The 20,884-nt window shown below is 37.4% G+C and overlaps 1 protein-coding gene across 10 annotated transcripts in view; it reads right to left on the minus strand.

Moving 5' to 3' along the window:
- The window catches only part of RALYL (RALY RNA binding protein like), an 814,820-nt gene that overhangs the window by 513,058 nt on the left and 280,878 nt on the right, over window positions 1–20,884 (minus strand). For all 10 annotated transcript variants that reach the window (XM_059901174.1, XM_059901164.1, XM_059901166.1 and 7 more), the window contains one exon: window positions 15,117–15,395. In XM_059901174.1, coding sequence (XP_059757157.1) covers window positions 15,117–15,395 — 279 coding nt within the window. The remainder of the gene's footprint in view (window positions 1–15,116; window positions 15,396–20,884) is intronic.

Below are 20,884 nucleotides of genomic sequence, written 5' to 3' on the forward strand. Positions count from 1 at the left end.
CCAGCATTTGTTTGTTGTCTTCTTCTTTGTCCACACCCAGGATTGCTCTCCAATATATTCTTTCTTATCAATGCATTTTCCATTACCTCCCTCATGATCAGAATTAAGAATATTCACCAGATTTACTTTAAAGTTAGCAATCCCTATTCATGTTCTTTCTTTGAATTCCTTAAGCATTTACAAGACCTTTATAATGTAATAAAATTAATTTAATTCTCTATTTTATGTATTCTTTTTTTTAAGCTAGACTTTGGTCCTCAACAAAAGGAACCTGTATACAGGCTTTAGAGAAAAAATGATTTCTACAGATAAATGATTTTTTAGTGTTGGATTCTTCCTATTATTTATAACTGACTTCCTAAGTTCATAAATTGTGCTTTTGCAACCAACTTAAGAGTGAAAGAATCTAAAAATAAAGACCTTACAAATGTCTATTTATAGCCTGTGTGTAATCAAACCAAGTGCAATGAGTAGAAATTGGCACTGATCGAGACTTAGTCTCCAAACTCTGCATGGTATTTTGGTACAAAAGAACACTTTATGTGTGACCTCTCATATAAAGATTGTCAGTACTAAACATTTAAGATGTTTATTTCACCTTTCACATAATGTGTTTGAGAAAAAACAGTTCCAATGGCTAAATTTGGATTAAAAATATAATAAATATTTCTAATATTAACAAAATTTAGAATCCAATTTCAATGAATTATTAAGAAGAGGATTCTCTTTTAAATTTTTAAATTTAAATTATTTTAAATAACCAAATTCAAATACATTTTTATAGTGAGCTTTACATTATAGAAATTGTGTTTTTTACAAAAATTATTCAGAATAATTTCACAGTTAGATTTTGATTTTTTAAGAATCCCCAAGTACTGTGGATGAAAATGCAATCAATTGTTCTTTTCCACAGTTTAGCAATCCTTCATTACATATCAAAGGCAGGAAGCCAGGGTTAAAAAAGGGATATCCCCTTTTCTACTGTGGTGCAAAAGATGCGCTGAAGAACTGAAAACGTATAATACAACAAAATTAAGTTGTGACCAAGTTTCCTTTTCTTTATAATGCCCGCAGTGTATGCTGTGATGGATACCCGGAAGGCAGCAATACCAAAAATCCATGTCTTCACCCAGTTTATTTATTTAAAATCCTTTAATGTGTTCAGTTATCATATCTCAAAACACATGACAAAGGGTAAATTTCCTCAGAGTGCCAACCTTGACCTGGGAATAAGAAGAGGAGATATCATTGGGGAAATGAAGAGAGAATGATTTTGAAACACGTATCACAGACTGGGGTCACAGCTGGCATGAGGTCACATGCCACACAAGTTTGAATGAGTTAACTTTGAACTGAAAAACAAAAGGCATAAACTTTAAAGAATAGTACAGAAAAGGGGACAGGGCACCCAAAATAAATATGTCAAAGTCACAATCAAGTTTGGGACATGCCTTGATCGTAGATTAAAAAAAAGAACTGCGGGCATTCATTGCAGTTTGGGGAAATAAGTACTTTTCTTTGTTTTTGTTTAATTGCTCTGGAGTAATAAATATATAGGAGTCTTACCCCAAGGGAAAATATCACCTTAATTATTAGTTTATATGTTATATGCCTTTAAGGGAAATAACCTCAGGAAAAAAACCATGTATTCAATAAAACATTCCTTGTGTTCATTATCATGTTGGTAAAATGGACAGACCATGGAACTATTTCAAGTTGCCTTTTCATGTGTTATGGTATAAAATTTAGGAATCTTTATCAATATAGTATAAATAAAAAATCCAAGGGAGAAAAGTTAATCAAAACATTAGACTGTGACCTATTTTCAAAATCCATATTAGAGTTCCAAAATTTTGAGCTCTCATTTCTGATCTCCCTTAGTTTCTCTATGCACTATAATTTTTAGGTAGAATCCAGCAATTTTTAAGATAATTTCTCATTTTATGTGAATTTGAAAAGAATGTAAAATATATACTTACTTAAAACATCAAATCAGAATTTGATGATAATTTCATGGTTAAGATGTTTTCTCCAGAAAGATACAGAATATTTTATAATACAGGTATATGGAGTTCTTGTTCTTAAATGTTCAGGTATACTAGTGTAGTCAAGTGAGTAAAATCATCTTGACTGGGTCTGCAATGGTTGACTTGCAATTGGTCTGAAGATATTTATGCCAATGGTTTTATTATAGGCAGACGCTGAAATTTGGCAAGGTGGATAAAGTTTTCTCTGCTACTCAGCTGGGCAGATGGCTTTGGGTATAGAAGACACTGATAAGGAAAGAAACTTAGACTTTAAAGGTCCTATGATTAAGCTCTCCTAAATGAGTTTTTTTAAATATTAGAATCAAAAAGAACACTTGCACATATGGCCTTGGAAGTTTGGAAATCATTAGTAGCTTAAAGGAACTGATACAAGAATCAATAACTAAGAAAGTAGTCATCCAGTACAGGAAGTTTAGGAAGGACCTGGTAACTACAGCTTAGAATTGGGAGATCAAAGAGCTGTGCATAAAGTAGTTCAGATTTAGATTTCCAGAAGGCTTATCAGAAAGCCTTTTCTAGTTATTTGGACCCAAAGATTTCTCCACAGATCTATCTTCAGCCAATATTCTTCTCACTCTATATACTTTCCCAGAGTGAGCTTATCCATCTCCATAGTTTTAACACTATCTGTGTTGATGACTCACAAATTTTTTACTCTTAGTCCAAATCTCTCCTCTTAGTTTGGACCTGCATATTCAACATTCTACTAGACACAGGTACCTGGATATCTTGAGGCATGTACAGCAATCTTAATACATCTATTCAATCCTGAACTCATTGTCTTACAAAAAAATCTTTTTCCCTTTGGAAATCATTCTCCATCATCCTAGTGATCTGCAAATCAATCCAACAGAGAACTCAACCCAGAAATATGGGAATCATTCTTGATTCTTCTCTCTCTCTGCCTCACCCAGTGTGCCAACTAGTTATTAAGTCCTATTGATCCTACCTCATTTTCCTAATTTTTCCTTCTTCATTTCCATAATTAGATACCTGGACTCCTTCAGTAGGCTCCCAACACATTTCCTTGTCTCTAGTTTTATATCACACTAATCCATCCATCAATCTGCTAATGGATTATTCTTTCAATAAAAAAATTTCAACATATTACTCCCCAACTTAAAACATTTCAGTGTTTCCCCTTACTTGTAGACACAAAATAGTTATTAATATTTTCCATTTAATAAATGCTAGGTTTCATCACATGCATAACTGATTCTTAGTTTAAGGATAAATCTATAATTCCATAGTACTATAAGAACTCACATTAGGATGCTTAATTTTTTCTGGAACTATTGATGTTTAACTCTAACTTATAAATTGTACAGGAAAATTTTAAATATATTGTGATATCAAGATTGTTTCTATTTAGAAGAAGTTACTTGAATATGCATTGAGATCAAATAAGATAATATAGGTAAAGTACTAGCCCAATGCATGGCTTAATATTAATTTTCTTCCCGGGGCCTGGGCAAGATGGCGGAAGAGTAAGACGCGGAGATCACCTTCCTTCCCACAGATACATTAGAAATACATCTACACGTGGAACTGCTCCTACAGAACACCCACTGCACGCTGGCAGAAGACGTCAGACCTCCCAAAAGGCAAGAAATTCCCCACGTACTTGGGTAGGGCAAAAGAAAAAAGAAATAACAGAGACAAAAGAATAGGGATGGGACCTGCACCAGTGGAAGGGGGCTGTGAGGAGGAAAGGTTTCCACACACTAGGAAGCCCTTTCGTGGGTGGAGACTGCGGGTGGCGGAGCAGGAAAGCTTCGGAGCCACGAAGGAGAGTGCACCACAGGGGTGCAGAGGGCAAAGCGGAGAGATTCCCGCATGGAGGATCGGTGCTGAGCAGCACTCACCAGCACGAGAGGCTTGTCTGCTCAGCCGCCGGGGCGGGTGGGGGCTGGGAGCTGAGGCTTGGGCTTTGGTCGGATTGCAGGGAGAGGACTGGGGTTGGCAGCGTGAACAAGGCCTGAAGGGGTTAGCGCACCACAGATAGCCAGGAGGGAGTCCAGGATAAACTCTGCAGCTGCTGAAGAGGCAAGAGACTTTTTCTTGCCTCTTTGTTTCGTGGCGCACAAGGAGAAGGGATTCAGAGCGCCGCTTAAACGAGCTCGAGACGGGCGCATGCCGTGGCTATCAGCGTGGACCCCAGAGACGGGCATGCGATGCTAAGGCTGCTGCTGCCGCCACCAGGAAGCCTGTGTGCGAGCACAGGTTACTCTCCACACCGCCCCTCCCGGGAGCCAGTGCAGCCCGCCATGGCAGGGCTCCCGTGATCCAGGGACAACTTCCCCGGAAGAACGCACAGTGCGTCTCAGGCTGGTGCCACGTCACGCCGGCCTCTGCCGCCGCAGGCTCGCCCCGCATCCGTACCCTTCCCTCCCCACCCCCACCTGAGTGAAGCAGAGCCCCCGAAGCAGCTGCTCCTTTAACCCTGTTCTGTCTGGGCGGGGAACAGACACCCTCAGGCGACCTACACGCAGAGGCAGGTCCAAATCCAAAGCTGAACACTGGGAGGTGTGCGAACAAAGAAGAGAAAAGGAAATCTCTCCCAGCAGCCTCAGAAGAAGCAAATTAAAGTCCACAAACAACTTGATGTACCTGCATCTGTTGAATACCTGAATAGACAACGAATCATCCCAAATTCAGGAGATGGACTTGGGAAGCAGGATATATTAATTTTTCCTCTTTTCCTTTTTATGTGAATGTGTACGTGTATGCTTCTGGGTGAGATTTTGTCTGTATAGCTTTGCTTTCACCATTTGTCCAAGGGTTCGGTCCGTCCGTTTTTTATTTTTTTACTTAAAAAAATTTTTTTTTCTTAATAAGTGTTTTCTTAATAATTTTTTCCTTATTTTCTATTTTTAAAATTTCAAAAAATTTTTCTTTCTTAATAAGTTTTTTTATATTTTTATTTTAAAAAAATTAATTTTTTTCTTAATTTTTTTCTTAATAATTTTTTTCTTATTTTTTATTATAAAAATTAATAAATTTATTTTAAAAAAATTAAAACAAAATTTTTTTCTTAATCAATTTTTTTCTTAATAATTTCTTTCTTATTTTTTATTATAATACCTTTATTTGATTTGGTTTGATTTGATTTGATCCTCTTTTTTTCTTTCTTTCTATTTTTTCTCCCTTTTATTCCAAGCTGTGTGGATTAAAGGCACTTGGTGCTCCAGCCAGGCATCAGGGCTGTGCCTCTGAGGTGGGAGAGCCAACTTCAGGACACTGGTCCACAAGAGAACTCCCAGCTCCACATAATACCAAATGGCAAAAATCTCTCAGAGATCTCCATCTCAACATCAAGACCCAGCTTCATTCAACGACCAGCAATCTACAGTGCTGGACACCCTATGCCAAACAACTAGCAAGACTGGAAAACAGCCCCATCCATTAGCAGAGAGGCTGCCTAAAAACATAATAAGGACACAGACACCCCAAAACACACCACCAGACGTGCACGTGCCTACCAGAAAGACAAGATCCAGCCTCATCCACCAGAACACAGGCACTAGTCCCCTCCACAAGGAAGCCTACATAACCCACTGAACCAACCTTAGCCACTGGGGACAGAGATACCAAAACCAACGGGAACTATGAACCTGCAGCCTGTGAAAAGGAGACCCCAAACACAGTAAGATAAGCAAACTGAGAAGACAGAAAAACACACAGCAGATGAAGGAGCAGGGTCAAAACATACCAGACCTAACAAATGAAGAGGAAATAGGCAGTCTACCTGAAAAAGAATTCAGAATAATGATAGTAAGGATGATGCCAAAGTCTTGGAAACAGAATAGACAAAATGCAAGAAACATTTAACAAGGATGTAGAAGAACTAAAGAGGAACCAAGCAATGATGAAAAACACAAAAAATGAAATGAAAAATATTCTAGACGGGATCAATAGCAGAATAACTGAGGTAGAAGAATGGATAAGTGACCTGGAAGATAAAATAGTGGAAATAACTACTGCAGAGCAGAATAAAGAAAAAAGAATGAAAAGAACTGAGGACAGTCTCAGAGACCTCTGGGACAACATTAAACACAACAACATTCGAATTATAGGGGTCCCAGAAGAAGAAGAGAAAAAGAAAGGGACTGAGAACATATTTGAAGAGATTATAGTTGAAAACTTCCCTAGTAAGGGAAAATAAATAGTTAATCAAGTCCTGGAAGCACAGAGAGTCCCATACAGGATAAATCCAAGGAGAAACACGCCAAAACACATATTAATCAAACTATCAAAAATTAAATATAAAGAAAACATATTAAAAGCAGCAATGGAAAAACAACAAATAACACACAAGGGAATCTGCATAAGGTTAACAGCTGATCTTTCAGCAGAAACTCTGCAAGCCAGAAGGGAGTGGCAGGATATACTTGAAGTGATGAAGGAGAAAAACCTACAACCAAGATTACTCTACCCAGCAAGGATCTCATTCAGATTTGATGGAGAAATTAAAACCTTCACAAACAAGCAAAAGCTGAGCAAATTCAGCACCACCAAACCAGCTTTACAACAAATGCTAAAGGAACTTCTCTAGGCAAGAAACACAAGAGAAGGAAAATGCCTACAATAACAAACCCAAAACATTTAAGAAACTGGGAATAGGAACATACATAAGGATAATTACCTTAAATGTAAATGGATTAAATGCTACCACCAAAAGACGCAGACTGGCTGAATGTATACAAAAACAAGACCCATATATATTCTGTCTACAAGAGACCCACTTCAGACCTAGAGACACATACAGACGGAAAGTGAGGGGATGGAAAAAGATATTCCATGCAAATGGAAATCAAAAGAAAGCTGGAGTAGCAATTCTCATAACAGACAAAATAGACTTTAAAATAAAGAATATTACAAGAGACAAAGAAGGACACTATATAACGATCAAGGGATCGAGCCAAGAGGAAGGTATAACAATTGTAAATATTTATGCACCCAACATAGGAACACCTCAATACATAAGGCAAATACTAACAGCCAAAACAGGAGAAATCGACAGCAACACACTCATAGTAGGGGATTTTAACACCCCACTTTCACCAATGGACAGATCATCCAAAATGAAAATAAGTAAGGAAACACAAGCTTTAAATGTTACATTAAACAAGATGGACTTAATTGATACTTATAGGACATTCCGCATAAAAACAACAGAATACACATTTTTCTCAAGTGCTCATGGAACATTCTCCAGGATAGATCATATCTTGGGTCACACATCAAGCCTTGGTAAATTTCAGAAAATTGAAATCATATCAAGTATATTTTCCGACCACAACGCTATGAGACTAGATAGCAATTACAGGAAAAAATCTGTAAGAATTACAAACACATGGAGGCTAAACAACACACTACTTAATAAAGAAGAGATCACTGAAGTAATAAAAAAAAATACTTAGAAACAAATGACAATGAAAACACAATGAACCAAAACCTATGGGATGCAGCAAAAGCAGTGCTAAGAGGTAAGTTTATAGCAATACAAGCCTACCTCAAGAAACAGGAAACATCTCGAATAAACAACCTAACCTTGCACCTAAAGCAATTAGAGAAAGAAGAACAAAAAACCCCAAAGCTAGCAGAAGGAAAGAAATCATAAAGATCAGATCAGAAATAAATGAAAAAGAAATGAAGGAGACAATAGCAAGGATCAATAAAACTAAAAGCTGGTTCTTTGAGAAGATAAACAAAATTGATAAACCATTAGCCAGACTCATCAAGAGAAAAAGGGAGAAGACTCAAATCGATAGAATTAGAAATGAAAAAGGAGAAGTAACCACTGACACTGCAGAAATACAAATGATCATGAGAGATTACTACAAGCAACTCTATGCCAATAAAATGGACAACCTGGAAGAAACGGACAGATTTTTATAAATGCACAACCTGCCGAGACAGAACCAGAAGAAATAGAAAATATGAACAGACCAATCACAGGCACTGAAATTGAAACTGTGATTAAAAATCTTCCAACAAACAGAAGCTCAGGACCAGAAGGCTTCACAGGTGATTTCTATCCAACATTTAGAGAAGAGCTAACACCTATCCTTCTCAAACTCTTCCAAAATATTGCAGAGGGAGGAACACTCCCCAACTCATTCTACGAGGCCACCATCACCCTGATACCAAAACCAGACAAAGATGTCACAAAGAAAGAAAACTACAGGCCAATATCACTGATGAACATAGATGCAAAACAAAATACTAGCAAACAGAATCCAACAGCACATTAAAAGGATCATACACCATGATCAAGTGGGGTTTATTCAAGGAATGCAAGGATTCTTCAATATATGCAAATCAATCAACGTGATATAACATATTAACAAATTGAAGGAGAAAAACCATATGATCATCTCAATAGATGCAGAGAAAGCTTTTGACAACATTCAACACGTATTTATGATAAAAGCCCTGCAGAAAGTAGGCATAGAGGGAAATTTCCTCAACATAATAAAGGCCATATATGACAAACCCACAGCCAACATTGTCCTCAATGGTGAAAAATTGAAACCATTTCCACTAAGATCAGGAACAAGACAAGGTTGCCCACTCTCACCACTATTATTCAACATAGTTTTGGAAGTGTTAGCCACAGCAATCAGAGAAGAAAAAGAAATAAAAGGAATCCAAATTGGAAAAGAAGAAGTAAAGCTGTCACTGTTTGCAGGTGACATGAGACTATACATAGAAAAACCTAAAGATGCTACCAGAAAACTACTAGATCTAATCAATGAATTTGGTAAAGTAGCAGGATACAAAATTAATTCACAGAAATCTCTTGCATTCCTATACACCAAAGATGAAAAATCTGAAAGTGAAATTAAGAAAACACTCCCGTTTACCACTGCAACAAAAAGAATAAAATATCTAGGAATAAACCTACCTAAGGAGACAAAAGACTTGTATGCAGAAAATTATAGGACACTGATGAAAGAAATTAAAGATGATACAAATAGATGGAGAGATATACCGTGTTCTTGGATTGGAAGAATCAACATTGTGAAAATGACTCTACTACACAAAGCAATCTACAGATTCAATGCAATCCCTATCAAACTACCACTGGCATTTTTCACAGAACTAGAACAAAAAATTTCACAATTTGTATGGAAACACAAAAGACCCCGAATAGCCAAAGCAATCTTGAGAACGAAAAAGGGAGCTGGAGGAATCAGACTGCCTGACTACAGACTATATTACAAAGCTACAGTAATCAAGACAGTTTGGTACTGGCACAAAAACAGAAACATAGATCAATGGAACAGGATAGAAAGCCCAGAGATAAACCCATGCACATATGGTCACCTTATCTTTGATAAAGGACGCAAGCATATACAGCGGAGAAAAGACAGCCTCTTCAATAACTGGTGCTGGGAAAACTGGACAGGTAAATGTAAAAGTATGAAATTAGAACACTCCCTGACACCACACATAAAAATAAACTCAAAATGGATTAAAGACCTAAGTGTAAGGGCAGACACTATCAAACTCTTAGAGGAAAACATTGGCAGAATATTCTATGACATAAATCACAGCAAGATCCTTTTTGACCCACCTCTTAGAGAAATGGAAATAAAAACAAAAATAAACAAATGGGACCTAATGAAAATTAAAAGCTTTTGCACAGCAAAGGAAACCATAAACAAAACCAAAAGACAACCCTCAGAATGGGAGAAAATATTTGCAAATGAAGCAACTGACAAAGGATTAATCTCCAAGATTTACAAGCAGCTCATGCAGCTCAATAACAAAAAAACAAACAACCCAATCCAAAAATGGGCAGAAGACCTAAATAGACATTTCTCCAAAGAAGATATACAGATGGCCAACAGACACATGAAAGAATGCTCAACATCATTAATCATTAGAGAAATGCAAATCAAAGCTACAATAAGATATCATCTCACACCAGTCAGAATGGCCATCATCAAAAAATCTACAAACAATAAAAGATGGAGAGGGTGTGGAGAAAAGGGAACACTCTTGGACTGTTGGTGGGAATGTAAATTGATACAGCCACTATGGAGAACAGTCTGGAGGTTCCTTAAAAAACTACAAATAGAACTACCATACGACCCAGCAATCCCACTACTGGGCATATACCCTGAGAAAACCATAATTCAAAAAGAGTCATGTACCAAAATGTTCATTGCAGCTCTATTTACAATAGCCAGGACATGGAAGCAACCTAAGTGTCCATCATCGGATGAATGGATAAAGAAGATGTGGCACATATATACAATGGAATATTACTCAGCCATAAAAAGAAATGAAATGGAGGTATTTGTAGTGAGGTGGATGGAGTTAGAGTCTATCATACAGAGTGAAGTAAGTCAGAAAGAGAAAAACAAATACAGTATGCTAACACATATATATGGAATCTAAGGAAAAAAAAAAAAGTCATGAAGAACCTAGTGGCAAGATGGGAATAAAGACACAGACCTACTAGAGAATGGACTTGAGGATATGGGGAGGGGGAGGGGTGAGATGTGACAGGGTGAGAGAGTGGCATGGACATATATACACTACCAAATGTAAAATAGATAGCTAGTGGGAAGCAGCCGCATAGCACAGGGAGATCAGCTCGGTGCTTTGTGACCACCTAGAGGGGTGGGATAGGGAGGGTGGGAGGGAGGGAGATGCAAGAGGGAAGAGATATTGGAACATATGTATATGCATAACTGATTCACTTTGTTATAAAGCAGAAACTAACACACCATTGTAAAGCAATTATACTCCAATAAAGATGTTTAAATAAAAAAAAAAAGAAAAAAAAATTTTTCCCACTCTAAAGAGAAAGAACAATGCTTAAATAAGTTGTGGTACATGAAGTTAATATCTATTTCATATGTCAGTGGTCTATTATTTGATCCATAATCAATCCACTTCAAATCAAGGGCTTGTAGGGTTTAGTGGGATTTGCAAATCATAAAAGGTTTATTTGAGAGTCAAAAATTTCAAGAAGCAAGTGATTTTACCTAAACCTAAGTTTCCCTTGTCACTAAAAGCAAAATACTTAAAGCCAGTAATGAATATACATCCTGGGAAACTAAGTGTTTTCTTCAGGAACCAGCTTCCTATAAGGAACATCTGGAAGACAAGATGTTCCTGAGTCTCTAGCAATATGGTTTAAGAAAAAGTGAGTATGTTGAAACACTTGCCCTGAAAAGCAAAGTTATTAAGTTATAAAGCATTTGCTTTGTATGAAAAGACATTCAACTTAGACACAAGGAGTGAGAGACTAGATTTCAACTAAAAGAATAAAGTCTTTGACTTGGATTCAGGCAGAAAGGGTGATTATGGCTGATTAAATAGGTGCTCCAGAGACTCACTGGAGGACACAACCGAGAGAGGATCCCAGAATGACTGGGAATGAAAAATGGTATTTTATTAGAAGCACAATTTAATTTTGTGGCTCTCAAAGCATAGTGATTTGGTGTCATCATTTTTTTCCTTGGGTTTTTCTAAGTAAGGCACTAAATTTTTAGTGTGGGTATTGCTCCTTCCCCATTGCATTCTTCTCAAAAGGACAGTGAATAAGTGAGCACCCTAACAGGTGTTAGGGCCCAGGGTAGGCTGCCCCAAAATATGCCTCATTGACATATTGATTATTTTGAATTAAAGTTACTTAAGAAGGAGCTGATGCAAGAGGGACACTAACCCTCCTCTCTGTCTCTCTAAAGTCAGGAAATAAATCTCTCTCATGTGAAAGGTGCCCTCCCTACAACAGGAGGTAGAAGGACACCCTTATTGCCAGAGATAGGGAATTTGGGCAGAGAAACCTGTATAAGCAAACCTTACTTCTTTACTAATGTGCTACTCAAGCCCATACTTTGCTTAATCTCCTTACTAATTAAGTCCCCAAACCTAAGTTTCTTCGTCCTGTCAATTCCTCTCAAATTTATTGTTTCTTTTGAATGGATAAAAAGATGTGGCACATATATACAGTGGAATATTACTCAGCCATAAAAAGAAACGAAATTGAGTTATTTGTAGTGAGGTGGATGGACCTAGAGTCTGTCATACAGAGTGAAGTAAGTCAGAAAGAAAAAAACAAATACCATATGCTCACAGATACATATGGAATCAAAAAAAAAAAAAAATGGTTCTGAAGAACCTAGGGACAGGACAGGAATAAACACACAGATGTAGAGAATGGACTTGAGGACATGGGGAAGGGGAAGGGGAAGCTGGGATGAAGTGAGAGAGTGGCACTGACATATATACACTACCAAATGTAAAATAGCTAGTGGGAAGCAGCTGCACAGCACAGGGAGATCAGCTCGGTGCTTTGCGTCCACCTACAGGGGTGGGATAGGGAGAGTAGGAGGGAGACACAAGAGGGAGGGGATATGGGGATATAAGTATACATATAGCTGATTCACTTTGTTATACAGCAGAAACTAACACAACAATATAAAGCAATTTTACTCCAGTAAAGATGTTAAAAACAAAATTTATTGTTTCTTTGTCTCAAAAGTATAAAAGCTGCCTGCTCTGGCTACTTCTCTCTGGTCCCATTTCTATGAGACCTCCATGTGCACAAATTACAATTTGTTCCCCTTTCTCCTGTTAATCTATGTTTTGTCAATTTTATTACTAGCCCACCCACAAGTACTCAAGAGTGGTAGAGGGGGAAATTTCCTCCTCCCTGACATAGGAAAAGGGACTCTGGAAAATTAGCTATAGTTCTTTAACACGTGAACTGGACTTTACATTTGTCATTAATTTTTAAAAATTAATTGTTAAATGCATCTCTACTAGTATGTACTAATCTCATAACAATCAGGATAGAGGCAATAAATGGGTATTTCTCTGATTTTGGCTCAGATGTGGCCCTAAGTAGAGATTTCAACTTAGAAGTTAAAGCAAAATTGGTCAGAAAATTCCAATATCAAGGTAAACAAGTAGAATGGGGATGTTGAAAAAAAAAAGACATATGTAAAACTTACCAATGTCTTTTGGACGGCATTACTTTTTCTTTAAAATATAGAAAAGTGAATTGGAGAAATATAAATAAAACTATATTCTTATATGGTAACGATTATTTGTGGTTTTATTGCAAGCACTTATGTAAAACATCTTTTTTTCCTCAAGACTATTACCTCAGACTTCACTCTCACTTTATCGAATTCCATACCTTCCCCCCAATTTTTCATAATTACATTATATAACTTGGTAATACAACATTCTTAACACTCTTCTAACTTGATTTGTTTATGCTTTTATATCTTGTTTCTTTTATATGCTCCTTCATCTTTGTTATGTCTGTGGACATGATAGAAGTAACATCATAAATTAAAATATGTAATTCCAGGGAGTTCTCTGGTGGCCTAGTGGTTAGGATTCTGGCCTTTCCTCACTATGGCCTGGGTTCAATCCTTGGTTGGGGAACTGAGATCCCGCAAGCCACGTGGTGTGGCCAAAAAATTTTTTATAAAAATATGTAATTCCAGATACTGATGAGGGCTATGAAAAAAATACAAAGTACAATAATAGAATAGACAGTGCAGGCAAGAGGGTAGAAGACTATTTTATTTTAGATAAGTTGGTCAGAAAAGCCTCTTTGGGAAAGTAAAATTTGAGCACAGCATACAGTAAAGCAGGGAAAGAATGATTAGCAAGGACCTGTCTTCTGAGCAGAGGGAATAGCAAGTCCAAAGCCTCTGAGGCAGAACAATCTTGGAATGTTTGAGGCATATCAAGACGGCCAGCAACACTGAGGTGGTACAAGAAGGCAGAGAGAAGGAGATGGAGTTGAAGATGAGGTAATGTGGTGAATCATCGCCATGGTATAGAATAAACCTTATTCTGGGTGCAATGAAAGGCATTACAGACTTAAGAGCAAATTAATGGCATAATCTCATTTATGTTTTTAAAGGGACACTGGCAGGAGTGGAAAGAGGCAGACCAGTTAGGGGGTTATTTCAGTAGTTCACCTGAGATAACGGTGGCCTGTATAAGACGGCTATTGGTATAGATTTAAAAGTTGATTGGGTTTGGGATATATTGATGAAACATGATGATGGATTACATTTGGAGTGAGGGGGGAAGAGAAGAATCAAGGTTGATACCTAGGATTTTGTTTGAAAAACTGGATAAATGAAGGTTCCATTTATTGTGATGGAGAAGTATGCAGGTGAAGGAAGCTGCAATGTGGATATCCAAAAGAAGACCTGGTATAATCAGTTTAATATAAGAATCTGTATAACTGATTCACTTTTTTATAAAGCAGAAACTAAAGCATTGTAAAGCAATTATACTCCAATAAAGATGTTTAAAAAAAAAAAAAAGAATCTGAACCTCACAAAAGATATAAATTAGGGAATCACTGATGTCTTAATTATACTTTTTCCTTATGTAGAAAAAAGTGTCTAATTTTTATTTTTATCTGCATACTTACTACAAAGTATTTTCTCCTAAGAATTTTCCTTTTACTTCAGACTATATTCTCATTTCTTTGAAAAAAAAACTATATTATTCCCTGGACATCAGACATAAATCTGATTATTGCACATGACTGAACAGGCATGACATACAAGATTCCTGCCTAGATAAGGAAGAATAGTTTATATTCCTTTTCCAGTTATTAAGATTTACTTCCCTTTGCTATTTTCTATCCCTTCTCCCCCCAAAATAAAAACAGTAAATGAGGAAAATACATTAGCCCCTCAGAGCAAGTGCTATAAGTATAAAAAGTAATTATTTTATTTTATTTTTTGCTCCACAGAGTGTTTCCTAGAAGATAAGACATCATTGCAAGTCAAATAAAGTTAAACATGATGCATATCTTTTATTTGCCTGGACCTGTTAAGACTGGTGGAGGCAAGAAGTATTACAAAGCAGACGATCTCACGCTTATAAATTCGTAGAGAAAATAAGGTACTTATAAGTAAACCAATATGAGAACAAGAAAATAATATAAATTATAAATATATAAGTACTATAATTGGTTAAGAGATAAATATTATAGTAGTGCTTGTCCAGATATGCTCAGAGACTAGAACACTAATGTGAAACCCATACCGGAGTGGGACTTACCAAGCGGTTGGCCTGCGATGATCCTGGCGTTTTCTCCAGCCACTGCAGCTCTTGCGTGCCGCTCACTCATGTACTGTACAAATGCATAACCTTTGTGAACGGAGCAGCCAACTATTTTTCCATACTTTGAGAAAATGGCTTCAATGTCAACTTTCTTGACAATGGCTGTATTTAGATTGCCAATGAAAACACGCGAGTTGATGGACTTGGGGTCATTCTTATTGGTGACATTGCTGGTCTGTGTTTTGCCAGTCATGGTTGGCTCACCTTGTTTTAATCCTTAAACAAAACAAAACAAAAAAAAATCAAAAGGAAAATAATTAGATTGAATGGATACCATTGGCTTTTAACAATTTTTCAATAGTGTACCAGGTAAACTCAAATCCCCAAGTACTACTGATTTTCTTGAGAAGAAAATTTAGTAATATAGTAATAAAAGGTGAATATTGCATTGCAAAATGAAGTAGAAAAATAATTATAATTATTTAGCATACAGTTATAAATAAATTCCTGATTAATTTATCTAAAATTCAGGCCTGCACAGTGATTAAATGTTTTGTAGTTTTTATTTTTAAGTCTATCAATATTTCAGAAGCAAGTATGAGAAATAAGCCACCTTAATCTATCAGTGAAAAAGAAAATCCAGAATGGCTAAGGTCTGATGGTGGAATATAGTACTGTAACCTCCATTTATAGTGGAGAACATGCATTTTTATTTCTACATTTTCTATAATACGTAGATATGTTAGCTATTTCATTATCAAAACCCTTCTATCAGAAACTAACAATTCATTTTGTTAAATGCTGTGGAAGAGAAAAAAAGGAATTAAAAATTAAAAATTTTTTTGGAAAATTTAACATAAGAAAAACATATTTTGAAATAAAGGATTTAACCAGAATTAATTCTGTACATTCTCTATAACCAATACCAAATATCAGTTTAAAAAAGAAAGAAAGAAAAAACAGCATGTGTAGCTAGTTTTCATCAATGATCAGCAGCTTAGTAGACTGGGCATCTGTATTGAAATTTTCATTCTCAACCGCAGTTTTAATTCATTTAACTAATGGCTCCTATGTTGCCTAAGGACTGCTAGTATTTCTAAAAACTGTTTTGTGAGTTTGGCAGAGTATTTAATTGTGCTTAATTAAACTCAATGAAACTTTAATTTCCAAGTACTCCAGCACTTGCAGATTTATTTTTTAAGCCTTTAAAAATTCATTCATTCATTCAACAATATTTATTAAGCACAATATTTTTTTTTTTTTTTTTTTTTTTGCCAGACATCATCTTCTAAAGTGCGTACCAGTTTAAAGAAACTAGTATGGTGAAACTAAAATTTCAACAAGGATAAAATCTCTAATATTGATGATAATTGTTGAACACTAGTTAATTGATACATTTTATCAGTGACATTATATTTTTATGCAAATAATCTCTTAAAATCTTATAGCTATATAAATAATTAATAAGTGTATATTGTTTTTAAACAGAATTTAAAGTGACATTTCTAAATTGAGCACTAAAGAGGTGGAAATTTTAAAGACATGTAAATTAGATATACTTGAAAATTTACTCATTATTCATTTAAAGTAGCTACTTCTAAAATCAAGAGCAACCACATAACACAAAAATGTTTCAAATTAGGCTGTTAATGATTACTTCTTGGATTATTAAAATTTTACTAAATATTGGACACAACATTATACATATCTCCTTATAATGAAGGTTGACTTCATAAACAGTTATTCACATAAAAATTGAGTATGGCATCATTGAAAACAGGGATTATATTGCTGCCTTGTTTGTTTTGGTTTAGCTACATTTAAGGGCTTCCTTTAAGAATTATTCAAGGTTAAGGTTGAAGGAAACGAAAGTTGATTTTTTTTAAATTTCGCAATTTGAGCTATTGCATACCTTAAGCTAATGCTGTGAGAATCAATTCAAATAAGAAAAATTAAGGTGTACATATGTATTTTAAACAAACATTTAGCTTCCTCCTATAATCTAGTGTATTTTAACCACACTGAGGAGGAAAAATAAACTAAATATCCCTTTTTGGCTCCAGAATGTATTTAGGGCTACCTTTCTTACAACTCTAGTCCAACATCAGTAATGCAATCCATAGAAATAATATTATTTTCTTTTTGTTCTTATGTGGTAGATATTTTTAGAAATATCATAAAGTTACTTTTAAGAATGAATGATTCTTATGGTTGACATTTTCTTTCCTGGACAGGAATAAATTGGTTAAAATGGAAACACAAGAATTGTTAGAAGAGGTCATAAACATGGTTTACAGAGCCCAGTGGTCTTTCTTTGACAGTGACCCTGAGTCAAATTTAAAATGAGGGCACAGCTGCAGTCTGAATTCTTACTGTAAGTGTCTACATGCTTTCTGTGACTCCATCCTTTTACTCTATGTAGATGACTCTCATAACTGTAAGTCCAAACTGTCATTTGTGTAATTCTACTTAATGACTTTTGATCACCTTAAAATCTCTGTGTATCTAACTGCTCACATAAAGACTTACTTGCCAGTTTCTAACAGGTTTTAATAATGAAAGAGTTTTGTCACTGTGTTGTACACTATCAATCTTCCCTGAAAAATTAAGCCTTAACTCATAATGTAATATTTAGCTTGTGCTTCTCTGTTACATGACTCGTCATCATGGAAGAGTGGAAGAAAGACTTCCACTTTCTGGCATGATGGAATAACAAGAGTTAAATTACCTCTCTGACTCAAACAACTAGAAAATCAGGCTAATATACATGGAACAAATGTTTTTCTGACATTAAGCCACAGGCAGTGTGGATCTATGACAGCTGAGCCAAAAAAAAAAAACAAAGTAAGGTCTGGGATTGCTCCAGCTTTCTGTCTGGGAAGCATATTTCATGTCATAGAGTTGGTGAGTGTGTGTGTGTCTGTGTATGTGTGTGTGTGTGTGTGTGTGTGTGTGCAGTGTGTGTGTATCACTGAAAGCAGAGACAGGGACCTTACTGAATTTATGTGATAGATCAGAGTTTAAGGCGTCTAAAGAGGCAGGGATTTGTGAAGCAGATTTCTAGAGAGAAGAGAGCTATACAGAGAAGTAATTCCAGAAATCATCTTAGGGGTCCCTTGAATCTATGCTGATTCCTAGGATATGCATGCAATGGATGAACTTCTATGAGGCTGGTAAAAAAGTTATTGGAAAGCTGTGAGCTGAATGCTTCCCAGACCCACAAAATGCTATGTATCATTCAATTCCTACCAGCAACAGTAGAAAGTCCAAATTGGATCCCTCAATCATTAAATTTAGACATCAGAAGGACCAGACCTTAGTAATGGGCATAAATAATCCCCAGAGTAAAAAGTACTCAAGGACCACCCTAACAAAACTTAAAAACAATTCTCAGGATGATCAAACTAAACCAAAAAACAACTTAACTGTCTATGAGAGCAAAGCGTAATACTTCTTTATGAAAAGTAGAGCTCAGACACTAAACAACATAAAATACAAAATCTTTAGAATCCAGTTAAAACCTCCTAGAGATCCCAAGATCAAAAAATATGACCCATAATCAGGAGAGAAATTAAAGATACAAAAAAGAATCAAGTGGAACATCTAAAGATGAAAACTGTAATATCTAAAATGAAAAATTGATTTTTTCTCACTAGGAGCTCCATCTGAAGTGCTGGGTGAAAGGCTTACGAGTGCAGCATCCTACGAGTAAAGTGAAAGAATAAGCACAAAGGGAAAGGAAAAAAAAAGAAGTGTAAAGACTTAAAATGCAGCAAAGACCCAAGCAGTTTGAGTTTGCTCCTGCCCTTTCTGCAAGGGGCAATCACGGGTTCGAGCCCTGGTCTGGGAGGATCCCACGTGCCGCTGAGCAACTGAGCCCGTGTGCCACAACTGCTGAGCCTGCGCGTCTGGAGCCTGTGTTCTGCAGCAAGAGAGGCCGCGATAGTGAGAGGCCGGCGCACCGCGATGAAGAGTGGCCCCCGCTTGCCGCAACTAGAGAAAACGCTCGCACAGAAACGAAGACCCAACACAGCCAAAAATAAATAAATAAATAAATAAATAAATAAATAAAACGAAAAAAAAAACTCTACTGCAGAGAGGAGGAGCTTCAAGATGGTGGAAGCATAAGACGCGGAGATCACCTTCCTCTCCACAAATACATCAGAAATACACCTACATGTGGAACAGCTCCCACAGAACACCCACTGCACACTGGCAGAAGACCTCAGACCTCCAAAAAGGCAAGAAACTCCCCACGTACCTGGGTAGGGCAAAAGAAAAAACAGAGACAAAAGAATAGGGATAGGACCTGCACCAGTGGGAGGGAGCTGTAAAGGAGGAAAGGTTTCTACACACTAGGAAGCACTTCACGGGAGGAGATTGTGGGTGGCGGAGGGGGGAAGCTTCAGAGCCATGGAGGAGAGCGCAGCCACAGGGGTGCGGAGGGCAAAGCGGAGAGATTCCTGCACAGAGGATCGGTGCCGACCAGCACTCACAAGCCTGAGAGGCTTGTCTACTCACCCACCGGGATGGGCGGGGGCTGGGAGTTGAGGCTCGGGCTTCGGTCGGATTGCAGGGAGAGGACTGGGGCTGGCGGCGTGAACACAGCCTGAAGGGGGCTACTGCACCATGGCTAACCAGGAGGGAGTCCGGGAAAAAGTCTGGAGCAGCCGAAGAGGCAAGAGACTTTTTCTTGCCTCTTTGTTTCCTGGTGCGCGAGGACAGATTAACAGTGCAGCTTAAAGGAGCTCCAGAGACGGGCGCGAGCAGTGGCTATCAGCACGGACCCCAGAGACGGGTATGGGACGCTAAGGCTACTGCTGCCACCACCAAGAAGCCTGTGTGCAAGCACAGGTCACTCTCCACACCTGTCCTCCCGGGAGCCTGTGCAGCCTGCCACTGCCAGGGTCCCGTGATCCAGGGACAACTTCCCAGGGAGAACGCACAGCGCGCCTCAGGCTGCTGCAACGTCACGAAGGCCTCTGCAGCCACAGGCTCGCCCTGCATCCGTACCCCTCCCCCTCCCCGGCCTGAGTGAGCCAGAGCCACTGAATCAGCTGCTCCTTTAACACCTTTGTGTCTGAGCGAAGAACAGACGCCCTCAGACGACCTACACGCAGAGGCCGGTCCAAATCCAAAGCTGAACCCTGGGAGCAGTGTGAACAAAGAAGAGAAAGGGAAATTTCTCCCAGCAGCCTCAGGAACACAGGATTAAATCTCCACAATCAACTTGATGTACCCTGCATCTGTGGAATACCTGAATACACAATGAATCATCCCAAATTGAGAAGGTGGACTTTGGGAGCAAAGATATATATATATTTTTTTTCCCTTTTTCTCTTTTTGTGAGTGTGTATGCATATGCTTCTATACGTGATTTTGTCTGTATAGCTTTGCTTTTACCATTTGTCCTAGGGTTCAGTCTGTCCGTTTCTTTTTGTTTTTTTTTTTACTTAAGAATTATTTTTCTTAATAATTATTGTTTAATTTTTAATTTTAATAACTTTATTTTAGTATATTTTATTTTACTTTATTTTATCTTCTTTCTTTCTATTTTTTTCTTCCTTTTATTCTGAGCCATGTGGATGAAAGGCTCATCGTCCTCCAGCCAGGCGTCAGGGCTGTGCCTCTGATGTGGGAGAGCAAAGTTCAGGACACTGGCCCACAAGAGAGCTCCGAGCTCCACGTAATATCAAGTGGTGAAAATCTCCCAGAGATCTCCATCTCAACACCAAGACCCAGCTTCACTCAACGACCAGCAAGCT

Source organism: Balaenoptera ricei, chromosome 17 (genome assembly GCF_028023285.1).
Source record: "Balaenoptera ricei isolate mBalRic1 chromosome 17, mBalRic1.hap2, whole genome shotgun sequence".
In the NCBI taxonomy this organism is placed as follows: Eukaryota; Metazoa; Chordata; class Mammalia; order Artiodactyla; family Balaenopteridae; genus Balaenoptera; species Balaenoptera ricei.